Raw genomic sequence first — 17,941 nt, 5'->3', positions numbered from 1 at the left:
AGTATTTAAACGTACAAATTACAATTACGTCATTACAATTACGGTAAGTACATTTTTTTTTAAAATATCAGTTCTTTGCTGTATTGAAATTTAGATATATTCCCAAAAACATCTAAGATTTTCCAGAAAAATTGCAGATCTACAATAACACATCACACCATGACACGAAAACCCTAGCATCTCTCTTCCGGGGCGAATATTCAGCGAAAATAGAAGATCTAAAAGTATATTTTACTCTGAAATGAAGTGCTGTGAAAGGCATAGGTATCCACTAATACAAATACTCAAGTAAAGTACAGGTACTAAAACAAATTACATAACTACAGTACTCAAATAAATACTTGGAAAGTACTTTGTTACTGTCCACCACTGAGTCAGGGTGGCCGGGGAGGAAGAGGAAGGAGAGGAGGCCAAGTACAATAGCGTTTGGCAGGTGAGGATCTTGTGCCTACTGGCAGCTGGGTAACGAGGCAGCTCTTTTCCCCAGGTGCGCTGACCTCAGCCAGGTCAACTCCATGCTCAGGGAACAGCTGGGGCGAGCAGGCGTAGCCAACCAGGGCCTCACAGCGAGCCTGAGGAAGGCCCTCGAGGACGCCGAGCTGAAGGACGCCCGACTGCGCAGAGAGCAGGAGGTGAGCTGGTTCCGCAGGAGTGAGGAGGAGTTTGAGTTCGGAAAAACAATACAGTGTGAAAACCAGTGCACGAGTTCAGCCTTCTCTCCTCTCCTCTCCTCTCCTCTCCTCTCCGCGGAAAGATTGCACAATTAAACCCCCACTGAGTTCACATGGGGTAGGAATTCCATTCATAGCCCTGTTTTGTCAATTCGCCCTCATTCGTTTTTGTTTTTTATTTTTTCTCCTTCATTTCATTGCTATGATTTTTGAGCTGATGTTTCCTGTGAAAACATTCCAATCGCTGAAAAAAGGGGGGAGATTTCTTTCTTTCTTTCTTTTTTTTTTGCACAGCACAAACAATCTGGCCTCCATGCTGTTGATACAGGAAAAGCCAGTTGTTTGTATGGGTTTCCAGTGTGTCCATGAGTGTCGACGTTGTACAGTATCTTGTTTGGGATCACAGTGAAGCGAGATCTATACCGTATAGTGCACCAACTGTAGATGTTGAGCATCAGCAAAGCCATCACCAGCTACCCCCAGCTACCTCTCCTCACGTTTCCTTGTCCCCTTGTCTCCCCCTCCAGACGTGCGCCTCCCGGCTGGGTCGCGAGCAGGCCCGCATCAGAGCGCTGTGGCGCCAGGCCGCCTCCCTGCGGAGCACTTTCACCCAGCTAAGGACTTTCACTGACAGGTGAGTGCGGGCGCACAGCCAGAATCCCCTCCTGAAACTCAGGATTCCACAGCTACCCCCCTCCCCTACCCCTCAACCCTCCAACCACAGCCATCCATCCCAGCCAGGGGATCAAAGTGAGGGGGGGGAATTCGCCTGCTCCCCTGCTCATTGTTACTTCACCGAGGGACAGATGGTTTAAGGTGCCTCTGCTCGCTCTTGGAGTCATCCATCAGGAGCGAGCTGAACCCTATAGGACTTGGCTTATGTCATACCGAGCCGCGGTGAGCGGCACTACGGGGTAATTTGCAATAATAGAGATTACTCAGTTCATGGACAGCCACGATCACGTCTGAGACTCTTAAGTCGCTCAGGAGACGAGTTCAAAGTGAGCCACGGCCATGGAGCTTAATCGCTACAGGCATCCGTTCTGTTCAAATACAAACAGACTGCTTTCTAATTAGACTGATGGCTCACAAATGTACCAACAAAATCAGCAAGTCTGCTTCCTTTACCCCTTCAGATCTTTGACGAGTAGTGTCATGCGCCCACCCCCGAGACCCCCCACCCCTCCTAATATCTTGCCGCGTCGTGTCTCTCGTCCGTAGGTCACTCTCCGACATGCGCGGGGAGTGCGTCACCGCCGGCCGCCAGCTGCATGTGGCCTGCGTGAGCCTGGAGGCTGTGGCGACGCAGCAGAGCGCCTCCAGCGGCGTGGAGGTGCCCGCTCTGGAGAGACAGCTGAAGGACAAACTGAAGGAAGCCATGCAGCTGCAGGGACGCTGGGAGGCAGAGAAAGTGGAGCTCAACTCCAGGTACAGGAGTTCACCAGGAGTTTACTTCCTGTGTTTTGTGTCGTGTTTCTGTCTCTCTCTCTCTCCCTCTCTCTCCCCCCTCTCTATCTAAGGTATTTATCTCTGTCTTATTAAGCAGATGTTTGGGTCGTTGCTCGCTGATCATGCAAGAGATAAAAGAGCATAGGAAACATTACTTGAAATGTTTGTGCAGAAGGTCATGCAATTCTTTGATCAACGGCAGCATTCGCAGCCCTTCCATGATTGACACAGGAGCCGAATTTGATCTGGAGCTAAATGGATCCCCACCGCCTCCCACACGCACACCTCCCCGATCTTTTCAAATTTGACTTTGATCAGTAGAGGTGCCGCACAACAGGGAGATTCTTCTGTGAAGCACGGCTGTGAGATTAATATAGAAGGGGAAAAGACAAACCGTTCCTTGTTGTATCATCTCCTGTGCTCTTCAGCCAGAGGAGCTCGAAAATATCAATACTACTGACAAGTGGCCTTTGTGCATTAGACTGCAGTTAGCTTTTGATCTTATCAAATGTCAACTCTAATCTTGTTGGTATCTTAGTGAGTTCTGCAGAGAATATGATAGCATTGATGGTCTTCTCTTTTGTGTGTGTTTGTGCATGTGCTATGTATGGGCTTGTGTGTATTGGCAATGTGCATGCGTGCGTGCATCGCTTTTGGCACGTGTGCGTCTGTGTGTTTGCGTTTCGTGTGTCCAGGATCCTGGAGCTGACCGACATGGTGAAGCACCTCCGCAGCCAGGGCAGTGAGAAGGACGCGAGCCTCAGCACCATGCAGATCAGCCTGGACAAGATGGTGGGACCCTGGGGATCGGGGCTGGACGGGGGTGGGGTCGCGGGATGGGGGCGTAGTGGGTGGGGGCTAAACCGGGGAGAGAGAGAGAGAGAGGGGGGTGGAGGATGTAGTCTGGACCCCTAGTCTTCTTGATAATCTCCAAGACTTCCCCGTCTGCCGGCCCGTGGTCTGGCGAATGTCATCGGTGCTCGATGTGTGCTTATCTGACTTCAATGGTTTCCTGCGCAGGAGACGAGCCGAGCGGAGGACAGGGCGGAGATGGATGCCCTCCGCGAGGACATCCAAGGCCTCCAGCAAGTCTTACGTCATGTTCACCAGGTCAGAGCAGAACTATGCACAGGCTTGGATGTTTTTTTTTTGTTTGTTTTTGTTTTTCTCTTTTTCTATAATGAAAATCGAGGTTCTTTCTTTCTCCCTTCACCTGCCTTCTGTCCAGTTGGTTGGTGACGAAAGTGACAGCGGTGGCTCTGATGCCACGTCCTCATCTTCTCCTCTCTGTGGCCGGTCTCCCCAGAGGAACAGTGTGGTGGTGACTGTACAGAGTGCCCTCTCCCAGCGCCACAAACAAACACAGGTCAAAAAAAATAAATCTGTGTCTACAACAGTGTTTCCCAAACAATGGGTCAGGAGTCCCGTTTTGTTTTGTTTTTTTGCATTTCCTTCAATATCTTTCTATTATTATTTCAGAAAAAAATCCCAAAAAATAGAAACACAATTTTAGAACCCCCCCCCCCCCCCCCCAAGAAAAAAAAACATACATAGCAGATCTACAATCTTGCAACGCACGTTGTGAGCTTATAGTTTGGGTCCTGCTGGGGAGACTTATTTATATTATTATTATAATATATATTATTATTATATATTTTCTGAGAAACATATCAGACTACAGGAAGCATATTTATAGGAATCATCATCCTGTATAGAATGGGTTCAGATAGCTAACACGGCGTGCCCCGGGGCGTACGCTAACTGCAACAAACCAAACCAATCGACCTCCAAAAAACAGGACCTGCGTGGCCGCCTGGACGCCGCCCTGGAGCAGGCGGACACGCTGCGCAGCCACCTGCAGGAGAGGGAGGTGGAGAGGAGGGAGCTGGAGCGGCGCGTCCAGGAGGTGCAGAAGAAAGCCCTGGAGGAGAGCCACCAGGAGAGCAGCAGATATCGCTCCTCCCTGGAGCGCGTCTCCAGGTACAGTAGGCTACATCTGGGGTTCATTTAACTCTGAGAGTATACAAATGTAACCAAATTTGGTTACATTTGTATACTCTCAGAGTTATATGAGGATAAATGAACACTGAGGGTTTTGTGTAGAAACAGATCTGTTTCAGTTTTTTTGGGCAGATTCAGGGGTTAAAAAGATGATCAGGCCTTTGCTGTGATGAGTGCCATGATTGTGAATGAACTGATTGGTTTCCATTCAGAAATCTTGATCCCGCCGGGTCAGTCTTCACACAGACCATCACATTAAACCTAATCCGAGGAACTAATGGCAAAGCATTAACAAAACAAATCACATAATCCCATAAAATACAATAATAGTACATTTCTCATCCAAAAAGGTACGACTTGTGTACCGTAGCTCTGTTCCGCCAGTGTACTTTGTACATAAACAGTAAAGTCCCTTACCATATACACAGTCCAGTGTTTACAAATATACACTGGGACGACATGCAAGCACCGTGCCGAAAATGAACCATAATGAAAAACACACAGTTCACATAAAATGCACTTTTCAGCAGTATTAATTTAAAGTAAAATGTGCTTTGCGTTCGTTTTAAACCAACCATCAGGCATTATGAAGATGATGATGATTACTGTGATATGGAAAAACGAAGATCGACTTTCTCTCTCTCTGTTTCTGTCTCTCACTCTCTCTCTCCGTCCATCTCTCTGTCTGTCTCTGTCTCTATTTCTTTCTCTCTCTCTCGCTGTCTGTCTGTCTGTCTGTCTGTCTGTCTGTCTGTCTGTCTGTCTGTCTGTCTGTCTGTCTGTGTGTCTGTGAGTCTCTCTCTCTCTCTCTCTCTCTGTCTGTCTGTCTGTCTGTCTGTCTGTCTGTCTGTCTGTCTGTCTCTGTCTGTCTCCCCACCTCCGTGTGTGTGTGTGTGTGTGTGTGTGTGTGTGTGTGTGTGTGTGTGTGTGTGTGTGCTCCTCACAGTGAGAAGGTGGGTGTGGAGAAGCTGCTGGCGGGGCTGCAGCAGGAGCTGAACTCCCAGCATGCAGAGCTGGAGGTGCAGCGGGGCTTGTCGCTGGAGCTCCAGAGACAGAGGGACCTCCTCACGCAGCAGAGGGAGGACTTGGAGAGGCAGCTGGCACGGCAGCGCACCGAGGCCCAGAGAGGGTGCGGTTAAGCACACACACACACACACACACACACACACACACACACACACACACACACACACACACACACACACACACACACACACACACACACACACACACACACACACACGTTTGTATTACTATACTTGGACTTGGACATCAACATTTTTTTGATTTTATGAATGCCATTTTTACAACAACAAAAGTGTCATTTTTAACCCTAATAGGATAATGAATACATATGACCACAATGGAAACAAGTCCCAGGGACTTTTTTGTGTTATACTTTTAGCCTAAATGTTTTACAGTGCTGTTTAAATGTTTTGACTAATAAAGTATTCACCCTATAGTCAAAAATGGCTGATCTACAACATCATGCATCGCCGTTGTGACCTTGTAGATCAGTTATGTTCAGCGCACGATACCAGTGCGCAAATAAGTATAAATTAGATAAATTAGGAACTCCTAATCCTAACCCTAACCTTTCTGTTTCTGTCTATATATTGGCCTCTCTGTCAGTCTGTCTGTATGTCTGTCTGTCTGTCTGTCTGTCTGTCTGTCTCTCTCTCGCTTTTCCTTTGCTACATAAATGTGATTAGCGGAGAATGAGAGCAGGGCATGCAACGCAGCACAAAAGAAACTCTGTAGTGTTCTGGCCTTTGGCATCAGTGTCTCTCCATCTCTCAAAGTGGAAATAGATTACTGTTCATATAAATAACATACAGTATATGCGTGTGTGTGTGTGTGTGTGTGTGTGTGTGTGTGTGTGTGTGTGTGTGTGTGTGTGTGTGTGTGTGTGTGTGTGTGTGTGTGTGTGTGTGTGTGTGTGTGTGTGTGTGTGTGTGTGTGTGTGTGTGTGTTTCAGTGAGAGGAGCCTGGAGCAGCTGGAGGGGAAACACTCTGATGTGCGCAGGGAGCTGGTGAAGGTGAAGGAGGCTCTGAGTCAGCTCACCCTGCAGAAGGAGCTGTTGGAAGATGACAAGGCCAGCCTGGCCCTGGCTCTCAACAAGGTAGAGACCGGCTTGATGCTTGAGATCTGCTATTTTCACTACTTTTGTGTGACGCTTTTGTATGAGGAAGTGGGGTATTAAAGGAGTAGTTCACCAAAAAAATGACCTATTTTCTATCAATTACACGCCCCGTGAAGCCTTGAATTAATAAAGATTTTTTTCGTTTTTGTCCTAAGCCAATAATGTGATGACCGGCGTAGTCTCCGGTAGGGGACTCTTTAGAGGAGACTCAAATAGTCCCAAAGAGTTTCCTACTGAGTCTCCTACTGACCGATGACCTGGTCATCAAATTATTGGCTCAGGAATGCGACTAAAACTAAACAAGATATGACACAGTCATATTATACTAGGTTGCGGCATGGCTATTTTCAAATAGCCGACGGTTGAAAGTGCTCATGTGGCCTATAGTTGCTTCTTTTGGGCTTGTTTTCCTATACCTGGTTGCTTATTTCTCTCACTTATCATGGCAACGTTGAAAGGCCAAATGAGGAACAGCGCCACAGTTCATAGAGATACATACAGTGGCCGAACACAATATTGCGGGTAGTCTTTAGATCCCATATTCTGAGAGGAAATTGAGCCCTCATTGGCTAAATGACCAGCCAATGAGAAAAAAGTCACGCAAAAGTCACGCAAAAGGGCCAGCCAATGAGGAAAAAGTCACTACTAGCTGGAGTGTAGATAGAGACCAGGCAACCTGGTAAAAAAAATCTCCATGAATTCAAGGCTTCATGGGGTGTGTAAATTGATAGAAAACTTTTTTTTTTGGGTGAACTACTCCCTTAATTTACAAAAGAAAACATGTTTGGTGTAATATAATGTACAAATGGAGGCACGGGTCCATTTTGTTCCATTTGTACACTCACAGAGTTACAGTCCTGTAAGGGTCTATTTGGACCGGTTATCTAATATCTGTGGTCTGTGTCTACACTAAAATCCTCAGTGATAATGTAAAGTGGGTGTAAGTGATGTGATATTTCTTTCTTAAAAGTATATGTTAAATAGTTCTCAATGCTGATAGAAATTGCTATATAGCGAGTTTGTTCAGTAACGGGTCTCCCCGTCTCGCCAGGTATTTATTAAACAGAAAATACATTTTTAGGATACCAATTTTTTCCAATCATGAGAGAGAACACAGGACACAGGATAAACAAGTGAAACTGGAAGGGATTTACCAAAAAAATGAAAAATAAAATAAAAGAGCAGACAGAATTGGAACTGAAACACTTAAATTGAAGATAAATGATCTTTGTGGGGTTCTCTCTCCTGATTATACTTTGAATCCTCATGGTATTTCCGCTCCACAGTTGGAGTCCCAGAGTGCTGAGCAGGAGTTGGCCCTCACCAAACTGCAGAGCCAGGAAGCTGCCTTAAGGGACTCCCTAGCCAAAATGGCCGCCCTGAGTGAAGGTTTAGCCAACGACAAGGTGGAACTCAACCGCATTCTGCTGCAGGTCAGCCACAGCATGTTTTTGTCCTGGAACGTTGGTGCAAGTTGCACTCATTTAGTCGTCATGCCAATTCCCAATTTCCTGTGTATTCTAGTCCCTTGTCACTGCCATCTCCTACAGTTGGACCGCAGAACCGTTGATGTCAAGGCTGCTTCCTGTCATCTGACCAGTGTTGTATTGGTGATTTTGTTAGTGGTGGGACTTAGTGGTACACTACAGGTCAGACAATGGACAATTGATATGCATCTAGGCTCATTCCTATGTCATTTTTTTACGCTGGTGTGACACCCGGCAGTCTTTGTAAACTTTGTTGAGGTGTGAATTAAGGGTTGTTTTAAATCAATGCATGTGCGTGCGCGTGCTCCTGCTCAAAAAAGGGGTTGCACGGCGTGTTACCGCGTCCCATGACCAATGCATCCCTGCATCTGACAGTGAGGAGTTTCACTGGGAAGACGCAATGGATGCAGAGGAACACGCTATCCTCCTAGTTCATCCCACTGAACAGACACCCCGACCAACATGTAGCAGACGAGTGCAGTGATAGAGATAGAGTATGTATGATCGATCCCCTGATCGTTGGTAATCACGGGGGGTTTCACTGTGGTTCCGCAAAAAAAAAAGAAATGTCATCGCGACCCCCCGTTCGCTTGTTATATGCCGTTGAAAATAGCATGTCTCGTCAAAAATACATGAGGAGGCGAGATACAGGCAATTTCCCAAATACGTTAATCAGGAAGTGAATGGAGCAGTACATCTTGGGATCACGTGATCTCCTGGTTCTGCGTGCATCTGGGGATGAAATGGTCACTCATGTGATAGCAAAGAGCGCCATCTAGTGGAAACACCCCAAAAAAACAGTCTGTGGCAGTGTGGGCCTTCGTTTTTGTTGTAAAAGTCGTCCTTGGCAGTGCATGAGTTATTTATAAATTCATGGATATAGAGCTCTTCTGGCCACAGCGCTCCTCAGAGAGGAGACAGTCAGCTTTCGCTGTCTGTTGCTTGTAGATCTACGATTTTCGTCTTCGAACGGGCGATAGCACCCGAACGGCGGGTCATACTGTACCCGGGCGGCTCGTTGTATCCGGACGGGCGAAGCGCACCCGACGCTGCCCGGCCGGTCTGGGCGCAAAATGGTTATCCCAGTCATAATCCCTTGTTTGCTTCCAGACAGAGGGGGAGAAAGCTGAGCTGGCTGAACGCAGACGGGAGGCTGAACTAGAGCGGGTGGCAGCCAGGGAGGAGACAGGGCGCCTGCAACAGGACCTGATGTGCCTGACGGCCGAGAGGCGCGCCCTGGAAAGCTCCTACAGCCACCTGCAGGAGGCGCGTCAGAGACAGGAGGCCGAGCTCAGCCTGCTGCAGAAGGAGAACACTCAGGCCCTGGAGCAGCACGCACAGGTCAGAACCCCCGGGCCCCCGAGGGCCCCTCTTCAGCCACACCACCGCCTCCCTTCCCCTCCCATCCCAGCTCCCACCACCTGGGAGAATCATGCTGAGAATTATTAACAGCTTTCAGCAGGTTTACAGGCCTTGTTGTCACATTAAAACTAATAGGAGATATTGGACACATCTGCCACGGCACTCAACACCTCCCACCCCACTGAACGGGATACGAAGGGGTGTTTTGGGCCTGCGCTGTGTTTTATGAGCGGCCTGGGACACGCAGAGGCAGGGGATCCTTGTGCACAAATGTGAGCTGGAAAGGATAAATAGATATTACAGACATTTAATATCCGAGCAGAAGAGTGTAAGTGACAGAGGCAATAAATTAGCACTTACAGTACTTTACATGCCCACCTCCTTCGAAAGCCTGTTTCCTCTCTCTCCTCTAGGAATGGAAGGAATTCCGTTCTGTTTTATTATCTGTTCTGGAGTGTGAAACTGGGGATATCCACGTCGATCTCTGCAGGGACATCTGCAGCTCTACACAGCTCTTTGACAAATCTCCTCCAAACATTTTCAGACAGCTTACCTGTGAAAATAAATGGACCGTGTCTAAAACAAGCCTTGCAAAATGGCCTCGCTCTCGCCAAGGCTCGCGTTTCATTCCCCTTATTGGGAGCTATTCATATCCATAACATCGGTGCAATGCGTCCACTTACATCGACCCGATTTATCATATTTACCCAAGAAGAGGCTGAGAGACACCTTGCACTAATATTTGGTTTGTTCGTTTTCAACAAATTACAGTGATTATTGCATTTCAAACACTGCTATTGTACTGAAACTTTAGAAGTTGGAGGGGGCCCGTTTGCAGAGCATACCTTTGAGGGATGTGTTATACTTTGTCAGGAAATGGCCTTTAAGATGCAGCAGGGAACACTATAGAATTACAGGGAACTATTGGGCCATCCTGAGAGCTGACAGCTCATGGTAAACAACTCTGCTATTTTAGAATGGAGCCTCATCCTGGCTTGATTCAAACCAGCAGACACAACCATTGAGACTCACATGGAAGCTGCATAAAAAGTGAGCAGATTTGAAACTGTTTAATCTTATTTGCAGTTTGCAAAGGTCTGCCATTATAGTAATAACTTGCTACTGTAAGGTTGTCAGTGATTTTGGTCCTATGCTACCAGAAAGTAAAGATTGCACCTCATGGCCTCATATTGGTTGTACTGAAAACAGAACTGTATTTGTGTGGAAACTGAATTCCTATTAAAACTATTAGGGTACAAAGCTGTCTTTGTACTAAGTAAAAAAAACTAAAGCATTGCTTGTTGTACAGTGGTTGCATATTTATCTAATATGCAACCACACAATACAGTAGGTCCAAATTGTCATAGTGATTTGATGGGTTATTGGAAAATTGTTTCAACACCATTAATCATTTCTTTTGTTGTTGCTTCGGGCAATGCATCTGGTATGATTGTTATGAATTCTTGAACGTGCCATTTGACATATCAGCCTTCCTGAAATGTTAGAGCATGTTTAATTTTCTGCATTGTAAACGTCGATTCATACTTGGTTGTGCGCCGCGTTGCGCACTGAAAATAGCTGATCTACAAGCTCACAGCACGTCGCAGCGTGACACATTGTGAGCTTGTAGATTTTCGGTGCGCAACACTGCACGCAACTAAGTATAAATCAGGCGTAACAGTGAAATAGGGGGCATGTCGAGTTCAGTGTCAGGACAAGAAAAAAACGATACCAAATGAGCTTCTGGAGAACATAGAGGGTTTGGGGGCGGGGGGGTGGGGGTTTAATCCGCAAAGAGTTCCCACCATAGCACCAGTCCAAAGTGTACTTTTTACATTCCACCAAAAGCACGTAAACTATTCCTAATTATATTTCTAATCTAATTATATTTCTTTTTATAGTTCTTTTTTTATTATTATTATCATGCGGTATAATATACTATATATAAATCACAGTATTGTTGCCAGGGGTGTCATGTGTAAATAAATTGCTGTGTGTGTTGATCTCCAGGCCAACAGGCAGATGCAGGCCTTGTCGGAGCAGCTGTGTGCTTGCAGGAAGGAGCTGGACACGCAGACCACGGCTCTGCACAGAGCCACGCATGACAGGGAGGCGCTGGCCAAGGACAGGGCTGCTCTGGAAGTCCAGCTGACCTCTGCTGAGCGCAAGGCCTGGGGACTGACTCAGGAGCTGGCTGTTTTAAGGTGCAGGGAGCTGTACTGTATGTGTGTGTGTGTGTGCCTGTACTGTGTGTGTGTGTGTGTGTGTGTGTGTGTGTGTGTGTGTGTGTGTGTGTGTGTGTGTGTGTGTGTGTGTGTGCGTGTGCGCTCATGTCTGTGGGTATTTGTCTTCGTCAGACCCACAGGCAGTGTGTACTCAAGGTATTTTGGAGCCTTGGAGCATATTTCATGTACTGAAGCACTCTGTCTCGTGTAACAAGAGGCTTTAAGTAGTATGGTTTTATTTGGAAACTATGCCAACCATGGATCATTGGGTTTTATGACCTTCTGCACCTAGGGTTTCAAAGGTCTCGTTTTTTTTTCAGTGCTCCAACCACTTTTACCGCTATGTTCCAGGACGGAGAAGGATTCCTTGGAGACGGCTCTGTTTGAGAGCCAGGAGCTCGCCTCGTCTCTGGAGGGGGAGCGCGCCAGGCTGGAGGCGGAGAGGTGCGGCCTGCGGCTAGCTAACGAGGGCCTGACGTGTGAGTAGACAACCCCCCCCCACCCCCACCCCCCCACACACACACACACACACACACACACACACACACACACACCTACACTCCCCAGAGCCCCGCTGTCCGGAGTCCTCCCCAACAAGCCACCAGAGATCCATATTTCAGCTGTGAGCTCTGCAGCAGCTGGGCTGAGGGATCACCGCAGCCCCTCTCAGCTGACCAGGGTCCCCCCCACGCACACCCCACACCCACCACTACGTCACCCTGACAGACATGGATAAGCAGGGTTAAGCAAGCTCCATAAAAAAAGTTACAGATGAACCCCAGTGCACGTAAAAAAATGTTTGTCTAAACCTTGCAACATCTCACCGGCCTCGCTACGAGCCCTCGCCCGCGTGTCCGTCCCAATGATATGCCGTGGTATTTCTGATTGTGTGTGGATGTGTCTGTGCAGGTGATGTCGCTCGGATGCGGGCGGAGGCCGAGCGGCACGTGGTACGGGCGGTGCAGGAGCGAGGGGTCTTGGAGGACAAGCTGGCGCAGGTGGAGAGGAATGCCCAGGTCACCCTGAACAACAGGGAGCAGATTCACAGAGAGCAGCTGGAGGCTGCACACAGGGAAAAGGTGCAGTGAGGGGGTCATCATTCACTCATGGTGATGCACAAGTCGTCATCATTTTAACACACAGTCAGGGTATGGGTGGGTGCATATACAAGAACCCCCTCAAGCACCATTATGCTGCACACATGCAGTGAATTTTACTAGTGTGCACATTCATACATACAGAGGGCTGTATAATATGTGTGTGTGTGGGTGTTAGTGTGTGAATGCTTGCATGTCTATGTGTGTGTGTGTGTGTGTGTGTGTGTGTGTGCGTGTGTGCGTGTGTGTGTGCGGGCGTGCGTACGTGCGTGCGCCCGCCCGCCCATGTGTGTTTTGTATGTGTACATTTTCCCATTTGTGTAACTTTTTTCTAGGCGTATTGTGTACCTTTTTCCTAGGCGTATTGTGTACCTTTTCACATTTGACCTTTTTTGGGTGTGTACCTTTTTGTATGCATGTACCTTTTTTTTTCATCTGTGTACCTTTTTGAGTGGGTTACATTTTGTGTGCATGTACCTTTTGTACATGCATTTTGTACGTGCTGTACCTTTTTTATGTGCCTTTTTGTATGCACATACCCTTTTTTATTCGCCTACCTTTTTGTATACTGTACGTGTGCCTTTTGTGCGTGTGCCTTTTTCATTCTTTTTTTTGCTTTTCATGTGCGCTTTTGGGCGGTTTACAGGAGCAGCAGCATGCGGAGCTGACGCTGCAGAGGGAGCAGGCCGAGGATCAGCTGCGTAGCCGGTGTGAGGAGCAGCGCGTGCGGAGCGAGGCCGAGCTGCAGCAGGTGCAGGAGGAGCTGGCCAGGCTGCAGCATGACTGCAACCAGAGCCTCCTGCAGGCCGAGAGTCAGAAGCAGCAGGTGTGTGATTGTTTTATTTTGTCTTTTGATTTTGTTGAGATTTCATTATTAATAACGTTGCTGTCGGGCAGAAACCTCTTATCTCCATATTTCAACTTTTTGTGTTTTTTTGTGGATTAATGCCCTACTTAATCACACTTCAGCGTCACACAAAATCATCAAAAGTAGCAGATATACTTTTCAATCCAAAACACACAGCATCGCATTTCTTTATATGCTGATGACATTCTTTTGTATGTTGAGAATGCCCCAAGGTCAATTACGCATGTTCTTAAAGTTTTTGATCTGTTTAGTGCCATTTCAGGCTACAAAATCAATTGGACAAAATCTGCCCTTCTGCCGCTGAATGACGAGATGAGAACTGCCACTTTGCCGGCCGTAATCCCAGTAGTGAGCCAATTTAAGTACCTTGGCATGGATATTTTCCCCTCTCTACAAGCTATTGTTAGAAACAACTATGGTGACACTCTTAATAAAATAGGTCTTGATTTGGGCAGATGTTCATCGCTGCCCAACTCTCTTCAAGCTCGAGTATCAATCATAAAAATTAACGTTCTTCCTAGGGTAAATTTTGTAAGTTCTATGCTTCCATTGCCACCGCCACCACAGTATTGGACTAAGCTTCACTCAGCTGTGTCTAAATTTGTATGGAATGGGAAACGTCCACGTCTTAAACTTTCTTTATTGCAGCGAGCCAGGGCTGATGGCGGTTTATCATTGCCCGATTTCAAATTATATTATTGGGCCTTTACCCTTCGTCCCCTCTTAAAATGGTTTGACTCGGCAACTACGGTTTCATGGCGAGAGCTTGAGGAGAGTTTAGTACATCCTATTGGGTTGAGAGATCTTATCTATTCAAATATAACTACTAATCAATGCAAAGTTCGCTTTGGGCCAATAATATCTCAGCTGGTAACGGTGTGGAGGGCAGCAGAAAAAACGTGCAGGATTGACTTGAAATGGAATCTTTTTTCCCCAGTGTTTAATAATCAAGGACTTTTGTTGGAGGGACGTCCCATTCGCTTTCCTAGATGGAGTTCAAAGGGGGTTCATACGTTGGGTGATCTATTTGATGAGAATGGTTTGCGTTCGTTTCAGAATTTATGTGACACATTTAATTTGCCAGGCAACTCATTTTTCTTGTATTTACAACTGAGAACAGCCATGAGGACTTATGGAGTTCCGTGGCAGACTTCCCTTACAATGCACCCTTTACATAGACTCATCTGTGACGTTAGTAGGTCAAGAGGCCTTGTTTCCGCATTGTATGGTTTTTTTATTAGAATCTAATTATGGGTCCCTAGCTGTGGATACTCTATGGAGAAATGATATAGAGAATGTGGAGCCTGATTTTGATTGGGACACAGTTTGGTCTAATATATTGCTGTCTTCTAGGAATCCAGATCATCAACAGATTCATTTAAATTTTGTTCACCGTACATATTTGACTCCCCGTAGATTATGTGCTATGAGGTTTATAAATAGCCCCAACTGCACATTTTGTAATCCAAATGTTATTGGTACCTTTTTTCACATGGTTTGGGAATGTCCAAATGTTTCCTCTTTTTGGAGTATGGTTGCTGCTAAATTGTCATTACTTTTGGGAGCTAATATTACACCTTCTCCATCGGTATTTATATTAAATGATGTGTCCCGGCTACAACTGAACTGCACACATAAGCGCATCTTCTTTGCTGGCTTAACAGCTGCAAAGAAAATGGTAGCTACAAGGTGGAAACCTCCTCATACTCTAACTTTTTGCCAATGGGCTTTAACTTTTTTAGATATTGTTTATTTAGAACTGTCAACGGCAAGGTTGCATGGAGCAAGTGAGAAGAACATTGATATGTGGTCTAACGTTGCAGATAAGATTAAAGACTTGGTTTAAGTGTTGTATAACAGTGTTATGACCTTGCACAGGTATAGGCATGGTGTTTGATCCTTACATTTTGAGACATTGTTGGTCCGGGGAGGGGTGGGTGGGTTCATTTTTATTTTTATTATTATTGTTTCTGTTTTAAGTTGTTTGTATCTTGTTTTTGTTGTTGAACAATGTATTCATTTAAAAATGTGATTGTACTTTCGATATAATAAAAACAATTGATAACAAAAAAAAAAAGTAGCAGATATACTAAGATAGAAATGCGTTGCGAATCGACTCGTATTGTCCTGAAAAGTTACAGTTTTGGACATATGAGGTTTCCACCCGACAGATATGCTTTTGTGTTTCGTAAATGTGTGAAGCATTACTTGCTGACTTACTGACTTACTGACTTACTTACTTACGGGGTGGATGGCTGGGGATCTGTGGTAAATAGAAAAGGGTAAATTGCTTGACCGATATAGCGGTTTTGGCTGATACATTGGCCATTTTCTGACGACATCTGTATTTGCAATTTTGCAGCTGATGTGTCCCGATTTTTCATCGCTTTCAACCTGGTGTTCCTACTGCCATGTTTTGAAAATAAGATTGAAATAAAAAAAGAAAAATCTCACAACGCTTCACCCCTATTTGTGACGATTTTTTAATAGGGCTTAAGTGGTTAATCAGGGATCGGGATCATCAGACCCAGATATCCGGGGTGGGCGGGCTCTAGTAAATTGTCAATTTATATAGTGCCTTTCTCCAAAGCGCTTTACAATGTGCATGACCTCAAACTTATTCAGTGACCCTGATCTTTGTTGCTTGTGGTCCAGGAGTTGTCCCAGAAGGAGGCCGAGAAGGCTGCTCTAACAGAGCGACTGGCAGCCCTGCAGCAAGACCTGGACACAGCAGGCATGGAGATGGAGCGCCTGCGGAGAGACGCTCTGAGCAGAGAGGAGCAGGACAAGGTAAAGAACATGGCAGGGAGTGGGCAGTACTGAACATGAGCACTACTGTGGCTCTGAACATGAACCTGTAATGTATTTTCCTCTCTGTTCTCTCTCTCTGGTGAAGAATACGATGGCTGGGCTGCAGGCTGAGCTGCAGGAGTTGCGCTCTCGCTTTGAGGAGTCTCTGAGCACCCACGAGAGCGCCAAGAGGAGCTTGACGGAGCAACTTCTAGAGCTGAACCAACACCGAGAACAGACGCTGCAGGAGGTGCAGATACGTCAAAAACCAAAGCTCCCACTGCTTTACTCTTTGTTCCCCATCTTTGTTTTAACAGTGTCAACCCGTGTCAAAGTGAATGTTTCTTATAGGCCGAGGGTCTGTGGTTTTGGGTGGCCTGGCGGATGAAATATAAGGGAAAACTGAGAATGTACGGGGAGGATGTCACAAGACAGATGACCAGAGGTTGTTTGTAGGGGCACGGAGGCGGACGGATGGCGGGGAGCTGGCCGGCTTGTTTGGCTTGGCATGGCGTGGGAGGCCTGGGATCAGGTTCTGGGCCAGTTGGATGGGTGGGGGTGTACCAATTAGTACCAGCGCGAAGGAGAGCCATTTACCACAGGCCACTGTTGACATTGGCCACAGCCACAGAGGTTTTACTAGCGTCAGGATGCCACCAGGTGCACAGCCCAGAGCCCACTCTTCAGAATGGGGGGTGCCAGTCACTCTAAAGGCGCCAGGTCAACTCTCTCTCTCTCTCTCTCTCTCTCTCTCTCTCTCTCTCTCTCTCTCCCCCTTCCTTCCTTCCCTCCCTCCTCCCTTCAGGTAGAACTGGGTCTTGCTGACCTTGATATAAACACAGCAGTGCAGTTAGAGACCATAACTTTGGCCGTAGTGACATGTTTTGCTGATACTGCAGGCTTGTTAATCGCCCTGCTGTAATGTGTATGGATTTAGCACGCGGAAAAATCCCCTTTCATCCGTTTGGGTTGTTTGAGTTCAGGATTTCAGGCGCCGCGCGGGCATATTGTTGAGATAATAACCTCACCGACACTTCATTGGATGGAACTGTCTGTTTTACAGAACTGACCATACCCCCGGTGATTTACAGGCCCGGTCTCCTTTGAAAGAGCACGTTGTTTATCTCCCCGCCGGCGCTTTTCTGGTTTGAATAAAACGTTGCCTCCTTAGTCTTATCAAAGCATATAGCGGGGAGGTCGGACGGAGTCAGCGCGAAAGGATGTTCCGCCCGACCTCACGTGAAGACTCCTAGAGAAGGCTACGACCACACAGACCAATTTGGCATCCCTCGCCTCGCTCTCTTGTTTGATTATTTTTACTAATCCCCCCCCGTCCTCTTTGCTTGGGATTCTCATGTCAGACAATGACAAAGCAGGAGTGAGAATGTGTGACAGGGAGCGAGAGGGAGGGGGTCAGGCGACCGCCCCTGGTACTGTAATATGAAATCAAAGTCGGAGTTAACCCCTTGTGTAAATAAGCCACTGGGGAGAGTGTTTATTTTCTCCGCTGCAACAGCAGTGGCAGCAGCAGCGAGAGGAGTCGGACCCAGGGTCCCCCGTCCCTCTCCTCCGCAAAAAGCACAAACATCATGGCCACTGCCCTGAGTGCCCTCCGCCTTCTCATTCACCCTCCACCCAAAAAAAAGGTATGACTGGCCATATCGGCAGTGATTTTTTTTCTTTTTCTCCCATTGCATTTTATGAGAAGGCACCATCTTGTGTGGCCTCTGATCATAACACCCAACCCCTCTTTCTCCTCCTCCATCTCTTCATCCTGCACCACCTCCTCCTCCCTCCCTCCCTCCCTCCCTCCCTCCCTCCCTCCCTCCCTCCCTCACCTCCTCCCC

At 47.0% G+C, this 17,941-nt stretch overlaps 1 protein-coding gene across 1 annotated transcript in view; it reads left to right on the top strand.

Annotated features, from left to right (window-relative positions):
• crocc2 (ciliary rootlet coiled-coil, rootletin family member 2) overlaps positions 1-17,941 on the top strand; it is a gene marked incomplete at both ends in the record, with an annotated part of 48,409 nt that overhangs the window by 16,765 nt on the left and 13,703 nt on the right. Inside the window, 17 exons of the mRNA XM_084066071.1 lie at positions 488-632; positions 1,199-1,305; positions 1,893-2,099; positions 2,816-2,912; positions 3,141-3,230; positions 3,349-3,486; positions 3,847-4,100; positions 5,068-5,250; positions 6,100-6,244; positions 7,552-7,698; positions 8,863-9,093; positions 11,125-11,318; positions 11,691-11,818; positions 12,249-12,418; positions 13,083-13,262; positions 15,960-16,094; positions 16,201-16,344. Coding sequence (XP_083922197.1) covers positions 488-632; positions 1,199-1,305; positions 1,893-2,099; positions 2,816-2,912; positions 3,141-3,230; positions 3,349-3,486; positions 3,847-4,100; positions 5,068-5,250; positions 6,100-6,244; positions 7,552-7,698; positions 8,863-9,093; positions 11,125-11,318; positions 11,691-11,818; positions 12,249-12,418; positions 13,083-13,262; positions 15,960-16,094; positions 16,201-16,344 — 2,695 coding nt within the window. The remainder of the gene's footprint in view (positions 1-487; positions 633-1,198; positions 1,306-1,892; positions 2,100-2,815; positions 2,913-3,140; positions 3,231-3,348; positions 3,487-3,846; positions 4,101-5,067; positions 5,251-6,099; positions 6,245-7,551; positions 7,699-8,862; positions 9,094-11,124; positions 11,319-11,690; positions 11,819-12,248; positions 12,419-13,082; positions 13,263-15,959; positions 16,095-16,200; positions 16,345-17,941) is intronic.

Source organism: Gymnoscopelus microlampas (genome assembly GCF_963454915.1).
Source record: "Gymnoscopelus microlampas genome assembly, chromosome: 9".
Classification (NCBI taxonomy): Eukaryota; Metazoa; Chordata; class Actinopteri; order Myctophiformes; family Myctophidae; genus Gymnoscopelus; species Gymnoscopelus microlampas.
The sequence above is the reverse complement of the archived record's forward strand: the minus strand, read 5'-3'. Positions and strand labels throughout refer to the sequence as shown.